The 17,948-nt window shown below is 53.0% G+C and overlaps 3 protein-coding genes across 3 annotated transcripts in view; 1 reads left to right on the top strand and 2 right to left on the bottom strand.

Annotated features, from left to right (window-relative positions):
- Positions 1–68: 68 nt before the first annotated feature.
- On the top strand, positions 69–6,368 carry SELENOT (selenoprotein T). The gene is made up of 6 exons (XM_050307995.1): positions 69–249; positions 1,413–1,523; positions 2,587–2,713; positions 4,006–4,093; positions 4,791–4,942; positions 5,652–6,368. The coding sequence occupies exons 1-5, from the start codon at positions 101–103 to the stop codon at positions 4,913–4,915; spliced, it is 600 nt and encodes a 199-aa protein (XP_050163952.1). The 5' UTR covers positions 69–100; the 3' UTR covers positions 4,916–4,942; positions 5,652–6,368.
- Positions 6,369–6,535: 167 nt separating this feature from the next.
- ERICH6 (glutamate rich 6) lies at positions 6,536–13,026 on the bottom strand. The gene is given in 9 exon segments (XM_050308451.1): positions 6,536–7,379; positions 7,717–7,942; positions 8,045–8,197; positions 8,879–9,767; positions 10,584–10,648; positions 11,410–11,481; positions 11,594–11,751; positions 11,826–11,924; positions 12,757–13,026. Coding segments are annotated over 9 exon segments (2,199 nt in total). The 3' UTR covers positions 6,536–7,112.
- Positions 13,027–15,522: 2,496 nt separating this feature from the next.
- Positions 15,523–17,948, bottom strand: part of SIAH2 (siah E3 ubiquitin protein ligase 2) — a 3,422-nt gene continuing 996 nt past the window's right edge. The window contains exon 2 of the mRNA XM_050307994.1: positions 15,523–17,942. Within this exon, the coding sequence (XP_050163951.1) occupies positions 17,385–17,942 (558 nt within the window). The 3' untranslated portion in view covers positions 15,523–17,384. The remainder of the gene's footprint in view (positions 17,943–17,948) is intronic.

Genomic DNA, 17,948 nt, shown 5'->3' with positions numbered 1-17,948 from the left:
CCTGAGGGCCCTTCCGCCCTCCCCTCACGGCCCGCCCGGCCCGCCCCCCGTGCCCGCGTGACGGCGGGAGGCGGCGCGCGAGCCTCGGTGCGGCGGCGAGATGCGAGCGGCGGGGCTGCTGCTGCTGCTGCTGCTGGCGGCGCTGGCGGCGGGACCGGGCGGCGGCGCCTCGGCGGAGCAGGGCGGGCTGCCGGCCAAGAAGCTGCGCATGGCCTACGCCACCGGGCCGCTGCTCAAGTTCCAGATCTGGTGAGGGGCGCCCGCCAACATGGCGGCGGCCAAGATGGCGGCGCCCGCCGGGCCAGCGTCTTCCCCTCTCTCCCTCCTTCCGCTCCCTCAGCGCTGCCGCGGCCCCGCTCGCTCGCTCTTACCGTCCTGGAGGGGCCGCCCGCGGTGCCGGGCGCCGCGGGGGAACCGCCCCCGACGGGCGAGCTGCCGGGGCGCCGGGCCCGGCTGGGGCGTGGGAGGCGGCAGCGGCCGGCGGCCCTGCCAGTGGGACCCTTTAAAATGCGGCCGCCCGCCGTAAAAAGCGCTTTTCGGGCCCTTTGACGGCACGTGTATCGGTGTGCCGGCGCGGGCTGACGCTGGGGAGGGATCAATGTTTTTGCAAAGGCTGCAGTTCTGTGTGTGTTTTGGTGCAGTGCCCGGGTTGCAGCCGGGCCGCTCGGGTGCCTCTGCACCATTGCGAGGGTGTTGCCGGCCGTGTGAGCGGCTCCGAGCGGGGCTGAGGCGGCCCCGGCCCACAGGAAGACTTTTTGCGGGGACAAAACCCCCGCAGGCCCCGAGCGCCCGTCCCCGCCGTCCCCGGGCCTGGGGCGGGCAGGGCCCGGTGCGATGGGAGCAGAGCCCGGGCCGGGCCGTGCGGATCTCTGAGGCACCGCAGGAGCGCTCGGTGCAGAATGCTGGCTTTGGGGTCTTTGGCGGCGATCGTCACCGCAGTTTCTACAGAGGTGGCTGCAGAAAGGCGAGGCGGAGCACAGCTCGGGAATATTTAACTCCTGCGGGTCCCGTGCCGTGCTGACACAGGCGTGACTGGGCAGTCACACAGGGGGATTCGGTATAACCAGCGAGGGATTCAGGAGGCTCTGTGTGAAGAGGGCTTTTTGGTACAGAGCAAGGGTCTGCTTACATTGACTTCCTAACATAGTCCTAACAGTTTTTTCTAGGGAAAGCAAGTGATTCGGTGACCAGTGGGTGTTACCAGAGTCAGCGTTGGGATGTGGAGCAAACCTATGTCACATCAGGGCTCAACTCTTGGGGGTTGTGATGTGTAATTTCACTGCAGATTGTTTTTTCTCTGTGGCATAAGAACTGTGGTTTAACCTGAAAGGGTTATGATCGGGCGAGTGCTGCTCGGCAGTGGCTGTGCCATGCAGCCCTCGAGCTGTGGTGACAATCCTGTCTGTGTCCAGTGTCTCCTGAGGCTACAGGCGGGTGTTTGAGGAGTACATGCGGGTCATCAGCCAGCGGTACCCAGACATCCGAATCGAAGGGGAGAACTACCTTCCTCAACCTATCTATAGGTAAGAAATGGCCAGCAGTACTGTCTGTCTGCTTTCCGGTGTTGAACGTGCACATTTACACTGAAAATGGAAACTGAAGGGGTTTTTCCATTGTGATTGTATGCACACTCAGTGATTTTCTTCCTTTCAGAGAAGTGCCTTAGTTTTCCATACAAATAACACCATCTGGATATGTGTATGATGATGCCTGTGGTATCCAATCTAAAATAAAATACGTAACTGGTTTTTTTTTTTTTCACGGTGACTTTTCCCAGCTTTTCTTCATGCTGCATTGTGACATAAATTCAATTTGTTGCTCAGGCTTGCTCACTTAGTGACAAATCCCTGTAATGGGTTAAGGGCACAGGAGGGAAAAGTTCATTTTTGACATATGAGTCATGGAGAGCTCACCTCAGGGTGACACTGCCAGGGTGGCCTTAGCTGCAGTTGGGGGGAAGCCCAAAGAAATTGGGAAAAAGACAAAAGGAAAATAGTGTTATTCTTGCTATTTAGAGCGCTGTGCCCACGCTTGAGAGTGATGCCATAGTTACTGGAGTGGCTTCTGGAGCGCTTGCTGGCCCAATTTCTGTCAGGGTTGCAGTAATGGAGGCTGCAGGGCACAGTGCCTGTGTGAGCTGGCTCAGCCTGTGGGGAGTTCTGCCTCTCTGGGAAATGCTCTATAGCAAATATATCAATTAAATGTATCTCTCTAACATGGAACAACATTTTCAGAAACTGAGTCTGTTTCCCAGTTCAGACATGTTTAAGTTGAAAGTAAATTCTCACTTGAGGTTTGCTGAGGAACGAGAGAATCTATGTGTGGTATACAAGAAGGTGTCTTTCTGGGGTGCTATACAAGAGCAGTGCCTTGCTGGGGGTGTTGTTAATGTGTGTTGCTTTTTTGCTTTGTTGATCTGTTTTTTGGGATGTTTTTTACAGTGAGATAAACTTACTTGGAAAGTTTTGTACTTCCCCTGAAACATTTGATTGTACACTGTCAAGATGCTCGTGAGGTCAATTACAGCTGTGTATGGTGAAGTAGAAACTGAACCTTTTAGTCACTTGTGTGTGTTCTCTCCAACAGGCACATAGCATCCTTCCTGTCTGTCTTCAAACTAGTATTAATTGGCTTAATCATCGTTGGCAAGGATCCATTTGCTTTCTTTGGCATGCAAGCTCCGAGCATCTGGCAGTGGGGCCAAGAAAACAAGGTAAGGGACATAATGCTTTTACTTCAGAGCGACTTCATGGGTGCTCTGGGAGTCCCTCACGGTTCTGACTGATTTACCTTTCATATGCTGCAGCCTTGCAGTAGCATAATTCTTACTCAGTACTTTAGGCTTTGGACAGACCCAGGTGTGATTCTGTCATCTCTTTCCAAGCTGCTACTGCTGCAGAAGGACAGCTGAGGTTAACATTGCTGACAAAGATGATAGAAGAGTTTATTATTTTTTAGGGCTCAAAAGTGGTATTTCAGGTCAGTACTGCTGGTGTTAAAATTGCAGCTTCCCTTCTCTGCTGTCTCATAACTGTTTTGCAGTTGATGCTTCCATCAGACTTCTAATAGATTAGGCAGCAATTAAATGGTGTTTAGAAAAATGAAGTTGAAATATTGTGGGTGTTTTGCAGAGCAGACTCTGGCATGACATTGTGGGAGAATATCCCTGTGAGTCAGTACTGATGATACCAGGAGGTTCAGGGTGTTGTACTCTGATTTAGAGTAACCTTATTCCAGATTTACTCCATTAAACCAAAGCGATTTACAGACCCTCAGACTGAGCTACCCCGTGCCCTGGGTCTCTCACTGGCCAGTGTGAATGCCCACAAGCTGTAATAGTTCCATCCAATGCTGTGCCCAGCCAGGCTGGCTGCTGTGCACTGCCACTGTCCCTGTGCCAGGTTCTGTGGTGTTGCAGTGACCTGTGAGAGTGTGCCTGTGAGCAGGGAAAGGGAATTGAAAAGGTGCTAGTGGTGAGAGAGGAGCTGCATTTCTGAAGATGCCATCCCACCCACAGAAAATTTCAGATGAAATGCTCAGAGATGTGCTGAAGGGCCTGTGGTTCTTGTGCACTCTGTGATTTGCCTCACTGTGCTGTTTGTGCCTGGGCCTGTGGCTCTATGGTCTGGAGTGTTGCTGTGACAGTGACAGTGTGTGGGAACAGCTGTGTTCCTGTGTCACCCTGCCAGCTCCCCTGCAGCCAGCTGTGACGGGGCCAGAGGTGTGCAGAGGTGGAGCAGGAGCGTGTACCTTGCCTTGGTTTGAACCAGGGCTGTGAGTTGGGGGGGGTTCAGAGCTGGTTCAGTGCTTGTCTGGGGAAGGCAAGGTACATGGTCTGTGTAAAAGGATGGAAGGGAGGTGTCTGTGGAGGCGAACATTCCTTGAGCAGTTCCTCCCCACAGGGAGTTCAGAGACACCTGTGAATGTCCAGTGCTCACTGAGAATGAACAGCAGGCATGTGTGGTTGATGTGGCTGAGCTGTGTGTGGTCTCTGTTCCCTTCCAGGTGTACGCCTGCATGATGGTCTTCTTCCTGAGCAACATGATTGAGAACCAGTGCATGTCCACCGGGGCTTTTGAAATCACTTTGAATGGTGAGCTGAGGCTTTGTTTCATGGGATGTCTTGTTGCACATGTACACACATGAAAGCTGTGGAGCAAGGAGAATGAGAGATGGTGGGAGGAAATGTGGTATGTGGAAATTGCCAGCTGTTTGGATCTTCAGATGTTATCTATCACAATAAATGATGAAAATCGTAGAAGTCTTGTATAGCAGTTAATACAGATGTCAGAATAGCTCTGTAAAAACTTAAAGGGACACTTGGTCCTTTGGAGTAACTGTTTTGTTCCTTCTTTGTGTGTGACGTGCATTAAGTCAGAAATGATCAGCTAGGGACGCAAACTCTCCAATTATATGCCTTCCATGTCCTGTAGTGTGCTTCAGCCTTGGAATCCTAAGGAATCCATTGCTATTCCCAGATTTTCAGTACCAGTGGACAGCAGTACTGATTTTTCAGGTTGAAAGGAATGTCAGTGGATATTTTGTACCTCTCCATCTATAGGATGCACTTCTAAACAGAAGCATTAGACACTCTGCTCTCCTGGTTGGGCTGGGCCTCAGCATAGCCAGAGGTTGGAAGCATTGTTGATCCAGATGTTTTCCTCCATATAAATCAGTACCAACTCACACAGCTTCCTAGAACTCCTCAGTTCCATGTGGACACCAGCCCTGTGTTTCATGACACTCCCAGTGTTAATGGTGCTTTTCTCCCTTCATGTGTTCTGTGCTAGATGTCCCAGTGTGGTCTAAGCTGGAGTCTGGTCACCTTCCTTCCATGCAGCAGCTTGTACAGATCCTTGATAACGAGATGAAGCTCAATGTGCACATGGAGTCAATGCCCCATCATCGATCATAGCCCCATCGAACAGCACTGAAACTCCTCGTAAGTCTCTTCCCGTCACCAGTGCGTGTGCCTGGTGTGACAGGCGCATTGGAGACATTTGTTCAGTTAAATGTTTTCCTAGAGAAGCAGCCTCTGTGACATTAAATTGCTGTGTGTGGCGCCATAGGGGCTGTTTGGGTGGGAGGTTTTGGGTTGAGGCTCGTTTTGCCTGTCTCAGAATGGGAAGCTGGTGTTCCATGAGGCAGAAGGTGTGTTACTGTGTGCAGGAGGCTGATGACAGTGGGGCAGAGTGTCTCTGTGTGTAGTAGAGACAGAAACACGCTGCATGAGGTGCCTTAGAACAGCCTTTGTGTAGGAGATTTACGTTTCCTTGGCTTGTAACCCAGTTGAATTGCACAACCTTGAAGAGCAAGACACTGTCCTGCCCCGTCCCTCTGCAAATGCTCCAGAGCTGTTGGCAGTAGTGGTATTTTATGACAAAATATTCCATTTCCCATGTCACGGGTGGCTTTCAAAACATGTAGCTTATGATTCCTCTTCATGGGGCTGCTCAGTGCAGGTGTGCCCAGGTGTGATGGCTCGGTGCAGCTGTGCCCAGGTGTGCTGGCTCAGTGCAGGTGTGTGCCCAGGTGTGCTGGCTCGGTGCAGCTGTGCCTGGGTGTGCTGGCTCGGTGCAGCTGTGCCCCAGCTGTGCCCAGGTGTGCCGGCACAGGGGTGTTGCTGGTGGTAATGCGGTGTCTCCCCGCAGGCATTGGGTGGTGGTTCCCGGGCCGCGTGGCGCAGACCCATGAAGGCCTGTGCTGAAGACAGACGCTGTTGGCGCAGGCTGGATGCCCCTCTCGCAGCCACGTTGAGCCTGCCGGACAAACACTCAATGGGCCCCGTTTCGGTGCTGGCCAGTCCCACACTGCACAGCCACGAGTGCAATAATACTGTATAGTTTTTTTAAGACTTCATTCGACCAGTTCATAGCTCAGCAATGCAGGCATTACTAATGGTAACTTATTTTATATTCATGTTTCACACAATGGCAGATTGAGTTGATACCTAATTTTCCTTGGAAAAAGAAAAGTTTGTTTAATCTGTTGTATTTTATATGAATTTATGTTCTTTTTGTAGTTTAAAATGAAGTTATAGGAGTGTCTGATACTGTCCTAAACTGTTGAGTAATTGACAGCTGTCTATGAATTCTCTCTAATGTGGTTAAAACAGGTTTGTATATTTTTCAAAATCTATGACAGAGTAGAACAGTGCATTATATATTGAATTATATAAGCAAAATTACATGCAGAGTAGTTACATCATTTGGTGACTTCAGTGAAAAGTAAGATCAGCTGCTCTTTAATCATGTGGGCCAGCTCCAGAGGTTCTCCTTGGCTGGAAAGATGAGCTGGGCCTTCCTGCTGTCCTGAATAGAACCCAAGAACATTAATTGAAATAAAAGAGTTCCCATTTCCTGTGTGAAGTACCTTGTTTGTCACTGATGGACATTCTTGGAATTGCAATTGAAAAATCGCATAAAATGCCAACTTTCCAAAGTCACTGAGCTTGTGCCTGTCATGTGTAAGCCCCTCCCTCCCCTCCCCCTGAGAACTTCAGTGTGCTGGGGGGGCAAACGGGGCTTGGCTTTGTTCTTTGGGCAGTGCCACAGCTCAGGTGTGGCCACCGTGGGGAAGCTGGCCAAGTGAACCCCAGGTCTCAGGCAGCTCTGAGGGGCTGGGAGGTTTCCCCACTGCCAGCTGCAGCCCCTGTGGCCCGGGGGCCTCTAAATGCCTGCTGAGGGCTTGGTGTTTGCAGTGCTTTAACAAGACCTTGTCCCGGGCTGCAGGTGGTGCTCCTTGGGGCCGAGCGTAGGTGCCTTGGGTACTTGGTGGGCATTTGTCCCTCTCTGCGCAGGGAGCCACCTTGTCTTGTACCAGCAGCTGAGCTGCCACCAGCACTAGTACCAGGGACACCTGGGCATCCTGCTGGTGCCACCTCATCAGGAGCAGCAGAGTGGTGCCTGTGTGGTGACCTGAGCAAAGCCCCCTCGTGCCTCCATTTCCAAGGTGAGCTCAGTGTGGTCCTAGGTGAGACCACCAGGGGCTATGGGGATCACTGCGGGCTGCCCTTTGCTCCACACCAGGGCAGGGCCGAGGTGAGCCCTTGCTGAGTGTGTACAGGTACCGTGGCTGGGGAGCCTCTGTGCTTCACACCACACACGTGCTGCTCAGAGCTGCTGTGCGTTTACTATCGCCCGGATGGAGCTGCGCAGCTCCTCGCTGATGTCCGCGGCAGCGCAGAGCTCCAGGATCTTCGCAGCCTGGGTCAGCACGTATGCAGGAGGCTGCATTTTGTTCCACTGCTCACTGGAAGGAAAGCTGATGCATCCCCGCATCCTGTCGAAGAGCTGCAGGATCCTCACCCGGAAGGCAAGCAGCAGGAGCTCGTCTCTGCCCAGCCGTGCCGGGACAGGCGGCTGGCCGGCAGCACCGACCTGTGGAGTGGAGGGAACATGTCAGTAGAGCCACTGCAGCCTGGGACCCCTCCCAGTCCCTGTGACAGGAGCTTCTGGAGGAAAGGAGTTGCCATGGACCCTGCCCACTTGGACCACAGCTCTTCTCCCTGTGGCAGAGCCAGGGTGACTCCTTGCAGAGAGCTGTGGCTGGCAGGTGCCCTGTCTGCATGGGACTGGCAGGGGTACAGCTCCACTGCTTGTTTTTTGAGGGGCAGGAGCATGGGGCAACATGGGAATTAGCATGCTTCCCTATGGAGAAGAGCTTCCCTGGCTGCCCCACTCCCCGTGTGGGAAGCAGCTCTGCATGGAGAGATACCTGCACTTTGGTTCCCATGTTGAATTTTGCCTGTCGCCCCATGGCAAGGAAGGAGACGATGATCTTGTCCTGGGCCAGAATCCTGACCCCCACATGCCGGTTCAGGGAGATGAAGATGGGGCTCAGTGGGACATGGAGTCCTGGTGACATCTTTGGCCACAGCCACCTTTTCACCCTGCTGCCTGCTTGGTCCAAATACTGCCCTCCCTGGATACTCATGTTTATCCTAAAAGAGAGGGAAGTGGAAGTCTGTTAATTTTTGGATGCTATTAAAAATACCCTTTGTGGCCTTTGCAAAGCCAGTGGAGAGCACAGCTGCTGAACGCACCACTCGTCTCCGTTGGGGTAATAGCACGTGCTCCTGCCGTCGGACTGGAACAAGGCGCGGATTTTGGCGGTCCTCGGCTCATCTTCCTGTACTGTGCAAATCATCTGGTCTCCCTCTCGTGTAACCATGATGGCCAGGTTTCCAGATGGATAGCTTCTGCCAGGTAAGGTGTTTGTAACCTCTTACTTTGCTGTTATTATACCCTAAATACTTCAGGGCACTAGGTGGGAGTATAAAATCTGACGTGTTAAAGGTGTGCTGCCAGTGTCACCTGCCAATGTTTTGCTTTGGTGGTAAAGCTCAGGTACACTTCCATACCTCCCTGGGTCAGAAAGAAGTCAGCCACAGCTATGAAAAACAACGTGGGTGACTTAAAATGTAGGGTCCTTTGGTGGAAGTGCCCTGTTTTCTTGCTTCAGACAGTAGTGACTCACAGTGGTAATCCCAGGCTGTCTGTGCTCCTCTGAGGCACTGCCTGCAGGACAAACATATCTGCCATGTGCTGGTGGGACTCTGCTGGTTTGTCCCTAGGGTCAGGATAGCACTGAGTGCTTTGGGAGCCCCCAGGGTCAGCAGGGCCCTTCCATGGGTGGCCAGAGCTTGGGAGTGGGGTCTGACTGCTAGGCTGGGTGCTGGATGCAAGTACCCGTCCCTCATCAGAGCTGCTGCCTGCTCTGGGAAACAGCCCAGGAGCTGTGTCAGGTGTCACTGCTGCTGCTCCTCAGAGTGAGTGGGAGTGGTGAGCTGGGTTGTTCATGATAAAGTGAACTGGCACACATTTAAAATTAGTTATACCCCTGGACTAATGAGGGTAAGTGAACCCTGAAAGGATACAATAACTGTGAGGTTCCATCCGGGAACATGGTAAGGAATTTCCTTCCATTTTTGTAGTACTTTTGCACTAATTTACTCTTCCCCCCCTAAGATAAGACATATAAAACGGATGAGAGCAGTCTGGCACAGCTGCCTGTGAAGCTGGGCAGTGCCAGGCTCTGGCCGCTCAGAGCATGGACACATTCAAGGTGCACCCGTCGCTGTCGGCCGCAGGTACCTGCCTTCCTCCCCAGGGGCCTGAAACCAGAGCGGGTGACACGGCAGGACACAGGCTGCTCCTTGAGCTCGGGCTGCTCCTCCCCAAGCTCGAGCTTGAGCTCCTCTTCAAGCTCGAGCTTGGGCTGCTCCTCGAGCTCGGGCTGCTCCTCGAGCTCAGGTTTAGGCTGCTCCTCAAGCTCAGGTTTAGGCTGCTCCTCGAGCTCAGGTTTAGGCTGCTCCTCAAGCTCAGGTTTAGGCTGCTCCTCAAGCCCAAGTTTAGGCTGCTCCTCAAGCTCAGGCTTGGGCTCCTTCTCGGGCTCAAGCTTGGGCTTGGGCTCCTTCTCGGGCTCGAGCTCAGGCTTGTGCTCCTTCTTGGTCTTGGGCCTGAGCTCGGTCCCAGGCTCCTCCTTGAGCTTGGGCTTGGTCTCCTTCTCGGGCTCAGACTCAGACTCGGGCCCAAGATTGGGCCCAGGCCTGGGCTCCTCCTTGGGTTCAGGCTTGGGCTCCTCCTCAGGCTCCTTCTTGGGCTCAGACTCCTCTTTGGGCTTGGGCTTGTGCTTGGGCTCTTCCTCAGGCTCCTCCTTGTGCTCAGGCTCAGGCTTGAGCTCGGGCTCCTCCTCCGTCTTGGCTACACTTCCAGCAGGCATCAGCATCCTGCTCTTGGGTGATGTGCTTCCATCTTGGTGTGAACCTGGAGAGCACAGGGAGGGCTTGTGTGTAGCAGGGAGGGCTGGCAGTGCCCACCACAGGCTGCCCAACACCTCTGCTGATGTGGGAATTCCTGGCTGAAATGCTTCATCCTGGGAGTCTGTCTCGAGGTATTTTCTAACAAGGGCAGCCCAAAGTGCTCAGCTATTTCAGAACAGGAGAGAACAGGCTTATGATAAAAGATGTTGTTTTTTCACTTATGCGTATACACATATCTGTGTAAAGAGCGACTTTTTGGGATAGCCTTTTGTCCCATGCGCTGGAACTGACAATCTGATAGCCCTGGTAGTGCAGAAGCCTCAGTGCCCTGCCATCCTCTGTGAAAACATGCCCATTTGTAACTCTGGTTCACCTGTTCTTAGTCAAACCCTGGTTTTAGAGCTAGACCCAAAGGCTGCTCAGTCACCCCCAGCCTGGGCTAGGAAGTGGTGGGTATCCACCTGATCAGGCAAAAGGGGATCACCCTCATTCTGGCAGTTCCTACCTCCCAAGGGCTTGGCTTTGCCAACTTGTCCTTCTCTCTTCTGTGCACCTCAGCTGGAAACTTCACATATAAATACTGAAAGTCATGGCAAGGAGACCCTGTCTGTGCAAGGGGGACATGCATGCTTTTGTGTTCTCCTGGGAGGGATGATTTAATTCGGCTGGATCTGTATCTAATTTAATGGGATTGCACACCTGACAACGAACAAACACAGTGCTCTATAAAATCCTCCTGTTCAGTTAGAGACCAGCAATTCCACTGAATACATTGTTGTGATAAATGGACAAATAAATCCATAAGGAAATGCTAACTCACCTTCAGTGGCAGTTGGCTCTAAAGACAGGACAGGCGACCCTCTAGACAGGTGGCTCTCCTGCTGCCTGGAAAACACAAGTGTTCCTCACAGACATTTCATGTGTCCTGTTTGGAAGGCTGGAAGTACTGGATATCCCTGCCTTAGGAACACAAGTTTCTGAACCTGTTTTTCTCTCCACTCACACAATTGCAAGTAATAGTTAGAGGCAGCAGAGTATCACCAAAATACTCATATCTCAGCAGAAAAGAATTGCTCCCACAGAGATTCCAGTGAACAGACTGCCATTGCAGTGGCATCAGTTCTGCTGGCAGGAGAGCTGAACATTGTAATCAGGTTTGGATAAAGATTTTATGTGAAAGAGGAGAGCTGTCCACAGGATCAAGAAAACAGCTCATCTCCAGGAATATTTTCCCTATTCTTATGTAGCTTCCTATAAATCTGTGACAGTGGTCTGGTGTGTGCTCTGTATACAGTAGGAGGCCCTTGCACTCTCAGACTGGGAAGGATCTTCAAGGAAACCAACCATTTACTTCCAGGTGTACTGGTTGACTTTTCCTTGAGCCTGTACTGGAGCCTCAGACACTTGCACAAGCTTTGGGCCAAGAGCTTCCAGAGTTCTTGTGACTCTAGAAACTGGAATCCAAACATATGCCACAGTTTATGGAGCAAAACAGAAATATAAACTCCAGCTTTGTTTCAGTGCCTGAGGTAAAAGCTACACCCAAATACTGTCCCTTCCCAGAGCTGTGTTTGTGTTCTTGTCTCTGTCTGTCTCTAGATATTTCATCTGTCAGCACTGGAATTAGCACTTCACCCAGCACATACCTTGTCACCTCCTTGTGCAGTCTGGCTTCAGAGGAGCCAGGGGGGACTGGAGAGAATCCGAGCTCGTGGTACCTGAAACAAAGGTTTTTCTTCTTTCATTCCCTCTCCCTGCAGTTTCTTAATGCTCCTTTTCCCTTGGAGTTGCCTGTTGTTCCTTATACCTGATCCCCAGTTCTCCCAGTACCTCTGGTTCTCTTGCTCCTTTGACTGCAGCTGATAGGCTTCAGAGCCGTGGTATTCGTGGGTGCTGACAGCTCTGGGAGCGCTGCAGGCATCCCTGAGCCTCTTCCTCTCCTTCATGATGAATTCGTAGAGGTCTCGGTAGCTCTTGCAACAGAATCTCTGCAAGGTGGGAGAACGGAGCCTTGAGTGCAGCCGTTCCACCGCAAACCCCTGCTCATCCTTCCCCAGCTTACATATTCCATGTCCTTGGAGAAAGGGACATCCTCGGGCAAAGGGAACGGCCTCAGCAGGCTGCCACAGTACTCACACCTCGGCTCAGTGTCCTCCTCTGCCTGCAGTGACACGGAAGAGGGGAGGAGGGACATGGGGTACCAGCCCCCAAATCCCCCCGTTAGTGTGAGGAAAGAGGGCTGTGCTCAAAATGCAACATGACAAAGCACCCAAGGGTGGTTACAACTGACCTGTGTCTGGGATATCTTGGAATGATTTAACTCAAAATATTGAGTTCAGGAAACCACCAAAAAGAAAAGCAGATGTGTGGTAAATAAATAAATAAATGACCCCAAAGCGAATTACTCTGGTACTTATTAGCCTTACTCCTTCCTGGGAAAGCTGAGAGCAGAGTGCTGTAGCTGAGGATTCAGACGTGGTAACCCTTTCAAACACATCGTGTGGGTTTTGGAGAGAAAAAGCTTCTGATGGCTGCAGTCGTGGGGAAGTTTCTGAGGAACCAGTGACACAGGGCTGGTCACATCTGACCAGATACAAAGCAGGGTGGCTGCAGGGTGTATTTTGAGGATGGATACTGGATATCCTGAAAGTTCCCTTGCTCCCAATCTCGTGCCTTGGATTAACTCTTTAGTGACTCTGCTCTGCTAAGAGTTACAGAAAACTCTGTACCCTGCTTGTGTTCTGTGACTGTACCTATTTATCTGTATTTTGTATCTGTTTTAGCCAAAGGCAAAAACCTGCTGGGAAATTCTTAGCAGAGGACGCGGCAGTGGAAAGAAGCTGTGCAGCCTCTCGGTGCCCAGGTGTGCACAACCAGCCCGTTCCAACAGCCTCGCACAGAACAACCCTGTCACGAAGGGGCTGCTCCGCCCGCTCGGCAAAGGGCCTTGGTTCCACGGTGGGAATGAGACAGAGGGGAGTGCCCGGCCCGACCTCGAGGTGCGCGAGTGCCCGCGAGGACTCGCGTCTGTAGGCCAGGAGAGCGGGCAGGCCCGCGGGGCGCGGAGCCGCATCCTCTTCGGGGAGCCGGGGCGGGGGGAACCCGCCCGGTCCATCGCCCGGCACATCGCCCGGCACATCGCCCGGCACATCGCCCGGTCCATCGCCCGGACCATCGCCCGGACCATCGCCCGGCACATCGCCCGGTCCATCGCCCGGACCATCGCCCGGTCCATCGCCCGGTCCCTCGCCCGGCCCCGCCATGCCCGGCCGGCTGCGGCGCCGTCTCCCGGGTGACGCGTGGGGCGCGGGGGCCGCCGGGACGAGCGCGGCGGCTCCGCCCCAGTGCCGGCCCGGGCTGCCCCGCGGCGCTGCCGCTCCGCACGGGGCCGCGGCGCCCCTGCCCTCCTCGGCGGGGCTTACGGCGCTGTGTCCCCCCCCCCCCGGGGCTGCGGTGTCCCCTGGTGCCGGTGCTCGTCCTGCCCCGGAGCCGCAGCCGCTGGCAGGAGCCGGGAGCTGAGCTGGCCGCACCCGGAGCACCTGCCCGAGCGGATTCCAGACACCTGTGTCACACGCTTGTCACACACCTGTTCTGATGTCTCCCGTAGGACTGGGCGCTTTCGAACCCCTCCAAGGAATCTGCACGTACAACTCGAAGAACGAAAGAGAAAAACGTCTTGTGCAAACCCAGGCAGGTTTGGATTCCCCTCTGGACAGCAGGTGTGTGCTACCCTACCTGTGCTCTGTGTGAGAACCCGCAGTGTCTTACCAGCACGTGCGTTCCCCCAGCAGAGTAAGTCAGCCTCACTCCTTGTTCGGAAGGAGTATGTTGGGGTGTAGCCAGGGGTATCAGCGGCTCAGTTGGTGGCAGTGCTAAGAGCTCCCTGTGGCACTGGGAGATCACTTCCCTGGCTCCCTGGGGGCGGCACAGCCCTCGGGTCTGGCTGCACGGTGGAATGGAGCACCTGTCCTGGCAGCACAGGGCCAGAGACAGCCATGGGCAGGGCCCCCTCGGGTTGTGCTGTACCCTTGCTATAAACTCATCAGTCCCAAATGAAACTTGCATTTTGTGTTTGAAGCGGAAATAAGTTGTTAGGGAGAACTGTAGCAACAGAAGAGCTGTTTCCCAGGCAAAGCTCCTGCTCCCTGGTTATTGCCTTCCATAGCTGACACTCCTGGTGGACTGGAGAGCAGCCAAGGCGCTGCCAGGCCCCATACCCTGGCCAAGGGGGTCTGTCCCAGCACAGAGGTCTGCCCCAGCATGGGGGTCTGCCTGCTGCAGCCCCTGGGCAGAGCTCTCTCCGGACACGCTTCACCATCCCTTTCAGGGTCAGGAGCTTTACTGTGGTCAGTTCTGTTCAGAGAACCAGGATGGCCTAAGTAACTTTTTCTGAATGTTTGAGGAACTGTCACACATTTACTGATGTGCTGCCATTCCCTTGGCAAGGGGCTGGTGCCCTGCAGATCCCTCCTGCCTCTGGCTCTTGAACATCACTCTTGGGAAGTCGTATCAGTTGCCTCAGGAAGAAAACCTGAAACCTGATGGAGTGCTGGAATGAATGTCACCTGTCCACGCAGTGACCTGAGAGGAAACAGGTCACTTCTTGGCAGTGCCAGCTGAGGTATTCCTTGTGCTAAACTCAGTTTCAGTCAGAAAAGATGTTGGGTGTTGGGTTGGGTTTTTTTGAGGTGAGATCTAACAAAAAATGGCCATTCCTTCAGAACTCTGGGGTGTGGACTGACCTTATGATAATGTGTGTTAGCCTATCTAATGTAGGTTATAGGCAACACTGGAGTAATTAATTTCATTACTCCTGCTATAATCAGAGGCACGCTTAAGAGTTTTATTTTACACAGGAAACTTCTTATGCCCCAATTGTCAGTAAGAAAATTATCTTCCACTATAATTGTTGCTGAACTATGGGAAAATGAATCAAATCCTTAGGAATTCTTGCTTAAGTTCTGCTGAAAGCACAGATGTTAACACCTGTTGGAGCCACAGCTTTACTTTGATCCCACTTAAGGAGAAGACAATTAGTTCACTGGGCTGATGCTGCTGGAGTTCTGCCAGCACAGTGTAAGTGAGAACAGATGTAGGATCTTTAATCATTGATATGCAGTGCCTAAAGAGTAATTCCTCAGGAGGTTTTTTCCCCATGGTCACTCCTAAATTCTTAAGGCCAGACTGAGCTTCCCTTTGCTGAGGCCAAACTTGTTTTTGTGCACTTTTCCGGGTGCTGGTGATGGCTGTGAAGAGCTCGGGCTTAACTCCAGAGAGCTCTTCCCTGGGGTAAAGCTCTCGTTACCCCTCTGGATTGTGTTTATTCACACCAAACCTCACCTGTCACTTTACCTGCAGTTTTCCACCATTGTGAGGCCTCCCACTGCCAGTAACTCAGGGGCTGTGCCTCCTGCAAAGAGCACATGCCTGAGATGGCACAGCCGTATGCAGAGCTGGTATTTGTCGCCGGTGTCCGGAGGCAGAGGGGGAGCTGTAGGCAGTCAGCTGTGGTGACAACCTGTGGTTCAGTTGCAGAGGTCAGGCTGTCACCGCTGTCTCTGGCACTCGTGCCTCCACCCTGCTGCTCTGCTCGTGCGGCAGAGGGGCCGTGTCTGCCAGCAGGAGGTGGTGAGGACAAGGACCCCAGCGGGGTGAGCCAGCCCATGCCAGGGGATCCCTGCTGATCCAGCATGGCTGAGGACACAGAGGCACCATGGAGAGGCTGCCAGGCACATGTGCATTAGCACAGCCCCGCAGTGTTGGTTTTGCAAAATATTTATTGCAAAATAAAAGTAAATATGGCAACAAAACTTAAATAGCAAATGACGTGACACTGGCCATAAAGCTCTTGCTATATTATGAGTCTTTTACAATAATCAATGGTCAAGTGTGTCTCCCAGGGCAGGGGACAGCCCGACTCTGTCTCTGTGTCACTGGCTCCAGCTGTCTGAGATCTGTGAGACTCGAGCCTCCTGCTCGCACCCGTACCTGGCCAGATCCCCCTGCACCAGGCAGGAGTCACACAGCAGTACCTTCCATGCTCCCTGAAACCTGCTGGGCTGTACCCCAGCCCCTCCTCCTCTTTTTCATTTTAAAGCCACTGCAGCTGACGACTGCCCACCCCCTTCCATAAGGTAGCAGGGAATGGAGAAACATTGCTGAAGTACCTACTGCTCCTGCTTTGAGTCACAGCTTCTTCTGTGAGAGGTTGCTTGGATTTCTTTCCTTTCCTACCAACTAGGAAAAGACAGGCAGCCTTGGAGAAGAGATTGTCAGAGCAGACAGGGATCAGGTTAGGAAAGCTAAAGCCTGATAGAATTAAATCTGGCCAGGGACGTCAAGGGCAAAAAGCAAAGCCTCTACAGGTACACCAGTGATAAAAGGAAGAGTAGGGAAAATGCGGGCCCTCTCCAGAAGGAAAGGAGAGACCTGGTTCCCCAGGACAAGGAGAAGCCTGGGGTATGCAGTGGTGTTTGTCTCAACCTTCATGGCAAGTGCTCCAGCCATAGCACCCGAGCCACAGGAGGCAAAGGCAGGAGTGGGAGAAGGAAAAACGGCCCACCGTGGAAGAGGATCAGGGTCGAGAGGGTCTAAGGGACCTGAAGGGGCACAAGTCCATGGGACCTAACGAGATGCACCCATGGGTCCAGAGGGAACTGGCAGAGAAAGTGGCTTGGCCACTATCCATCATATTTGAGAAGTTATGGCAGTCCAGTGGAGTTCTCATGGAGTGCAAAAGGGGAAACATAACCCCCCTTTTCTAAAAAGGGGAATAAGGAAGACCCAGGGAATTACAGGCTGGTAAGTCTCACCTCAGTGCCCAGCAAGAGCATGGAGCAGATCCTCCTGGAAACTGTGCTAAGGCACATGGAAAATGAGGTGATGGGTGACAGCCAACATGGCTTTACTAAGGGCAAATCATGAGAACTCAGAGCCCCTTCCAGTACCTAGAGGTGCTACAAGAGAGCTGGAGAGGGACTTTGGACAAGGCAGAATGGCTTCCCGCTGCCAGAGAGAAGGGTTATGTGGGATACTGGGAAGAAATTCTTCCCTGTGAGGGTGGGCAGGCCCTGGCACAGGTTGCCCAGAGAAGCTGTGGCTGCCCCAGCCCTGGAAGTGTCCAAGGCCAGGCTGGACAGGGCTTGGAGCAACCCGGGATAGTGGAGGGTGTCCCTGCCCATGGCAGGGGGATTGGAATAGATGATCTTTAAGTCTCTTCCAACCCAAACCCTTTTGTGATACTAAAGCCTGTTATTAAAGCTCACCAGTGAGAGAGCGAATTTGTACTGTTGCTTCAAGGGCTTTTAGGTGTGCTCCAAACAGGAGCTTCTTAAGCCACATGTCTAATGGAAGCACTCTTTACATAAAATACAATTAAATTATAGAAGGTAACTGTGTGTGTGTAATCTTCCTAAGGCACCCAGGAATTTTAAAAGACCTTGTCCCACTCATGTTACTTACAGGACACTCTTGTTCCTCTTCTCCCCAAAGTTACAGCTGCTGGCTAGTTAGGAACCTTAGCATGTACGATGACATAGTTGAACAGCATAAAAAACAGGAACCAAAAGCAAACCCTGGTGAAGCACTGCGTCCAGACAGCTGGGGTCTCGCTAGCGACACGTCACGGACAGCACATGGAAATCGTCACGTTAATGCCGAGGTTTCCGTTGTCAGCAAAGAGGTGTGCGGTGGCCGTATCAAAAACGAGGCAGTTGCTGTTGCGGATGGCCACGGACACGCCGTCGTGGATGGAGCAGGGGGAGGCCTCCCAGGTCAGCCGGTGGCAGTTGCCGTGCAGTTCCAGTCTGTACTGAAAGTTCTCCGCCTGCTTTCGGGTGCCGATGAGCAGCACGGTGGCAAAAAACTGCTGGTGACCTTCACACTTCTCCTGTTTCTTCAGCACCAGCATGAAGTGGTGACTGAAGCACGACTGCATCATCACCCAGTCCACTGCCCCTGGCAGGTTAATGTCTGTGGCGAGGAAAATGATGTCTTCTCCCTGAAGGGTGGTAATGCTTTTGTGGGCATGCATGAGGTGGGACATCACGGCTTCCAGGGATCCCTCCCAGTCACAGGAGGTGCCGGGACACGGGCAGGAGTAGGGACGGTACTCACAGACGGCTTCATGTTTTGGCTTTTCTGTGTGGTGGAGTGTCAGGGAGCAGCCTGTTGTGGCGTACTGGAA

Source organism: Myiozetetes cayanensis, unplaced genomic scaffold (assembly GCF_022539395.1).
Source record: "Myiozetetes cayanensis isolate MyiCay16 unplaced genomic scaffold, myiCay2020 scf13, whole genome shotgun sequence".
Taxonomy (NCBI): domain Eukaryota; kingdom Metazoa; phylum Chordata; class Aves; order Passeriformes; family Tyrannidae; genus Myiozetetes; species Myiozetetes cayanensis.
This window is presented reverse-complemented; position numbering and strand designations above follow the sequence as displayed.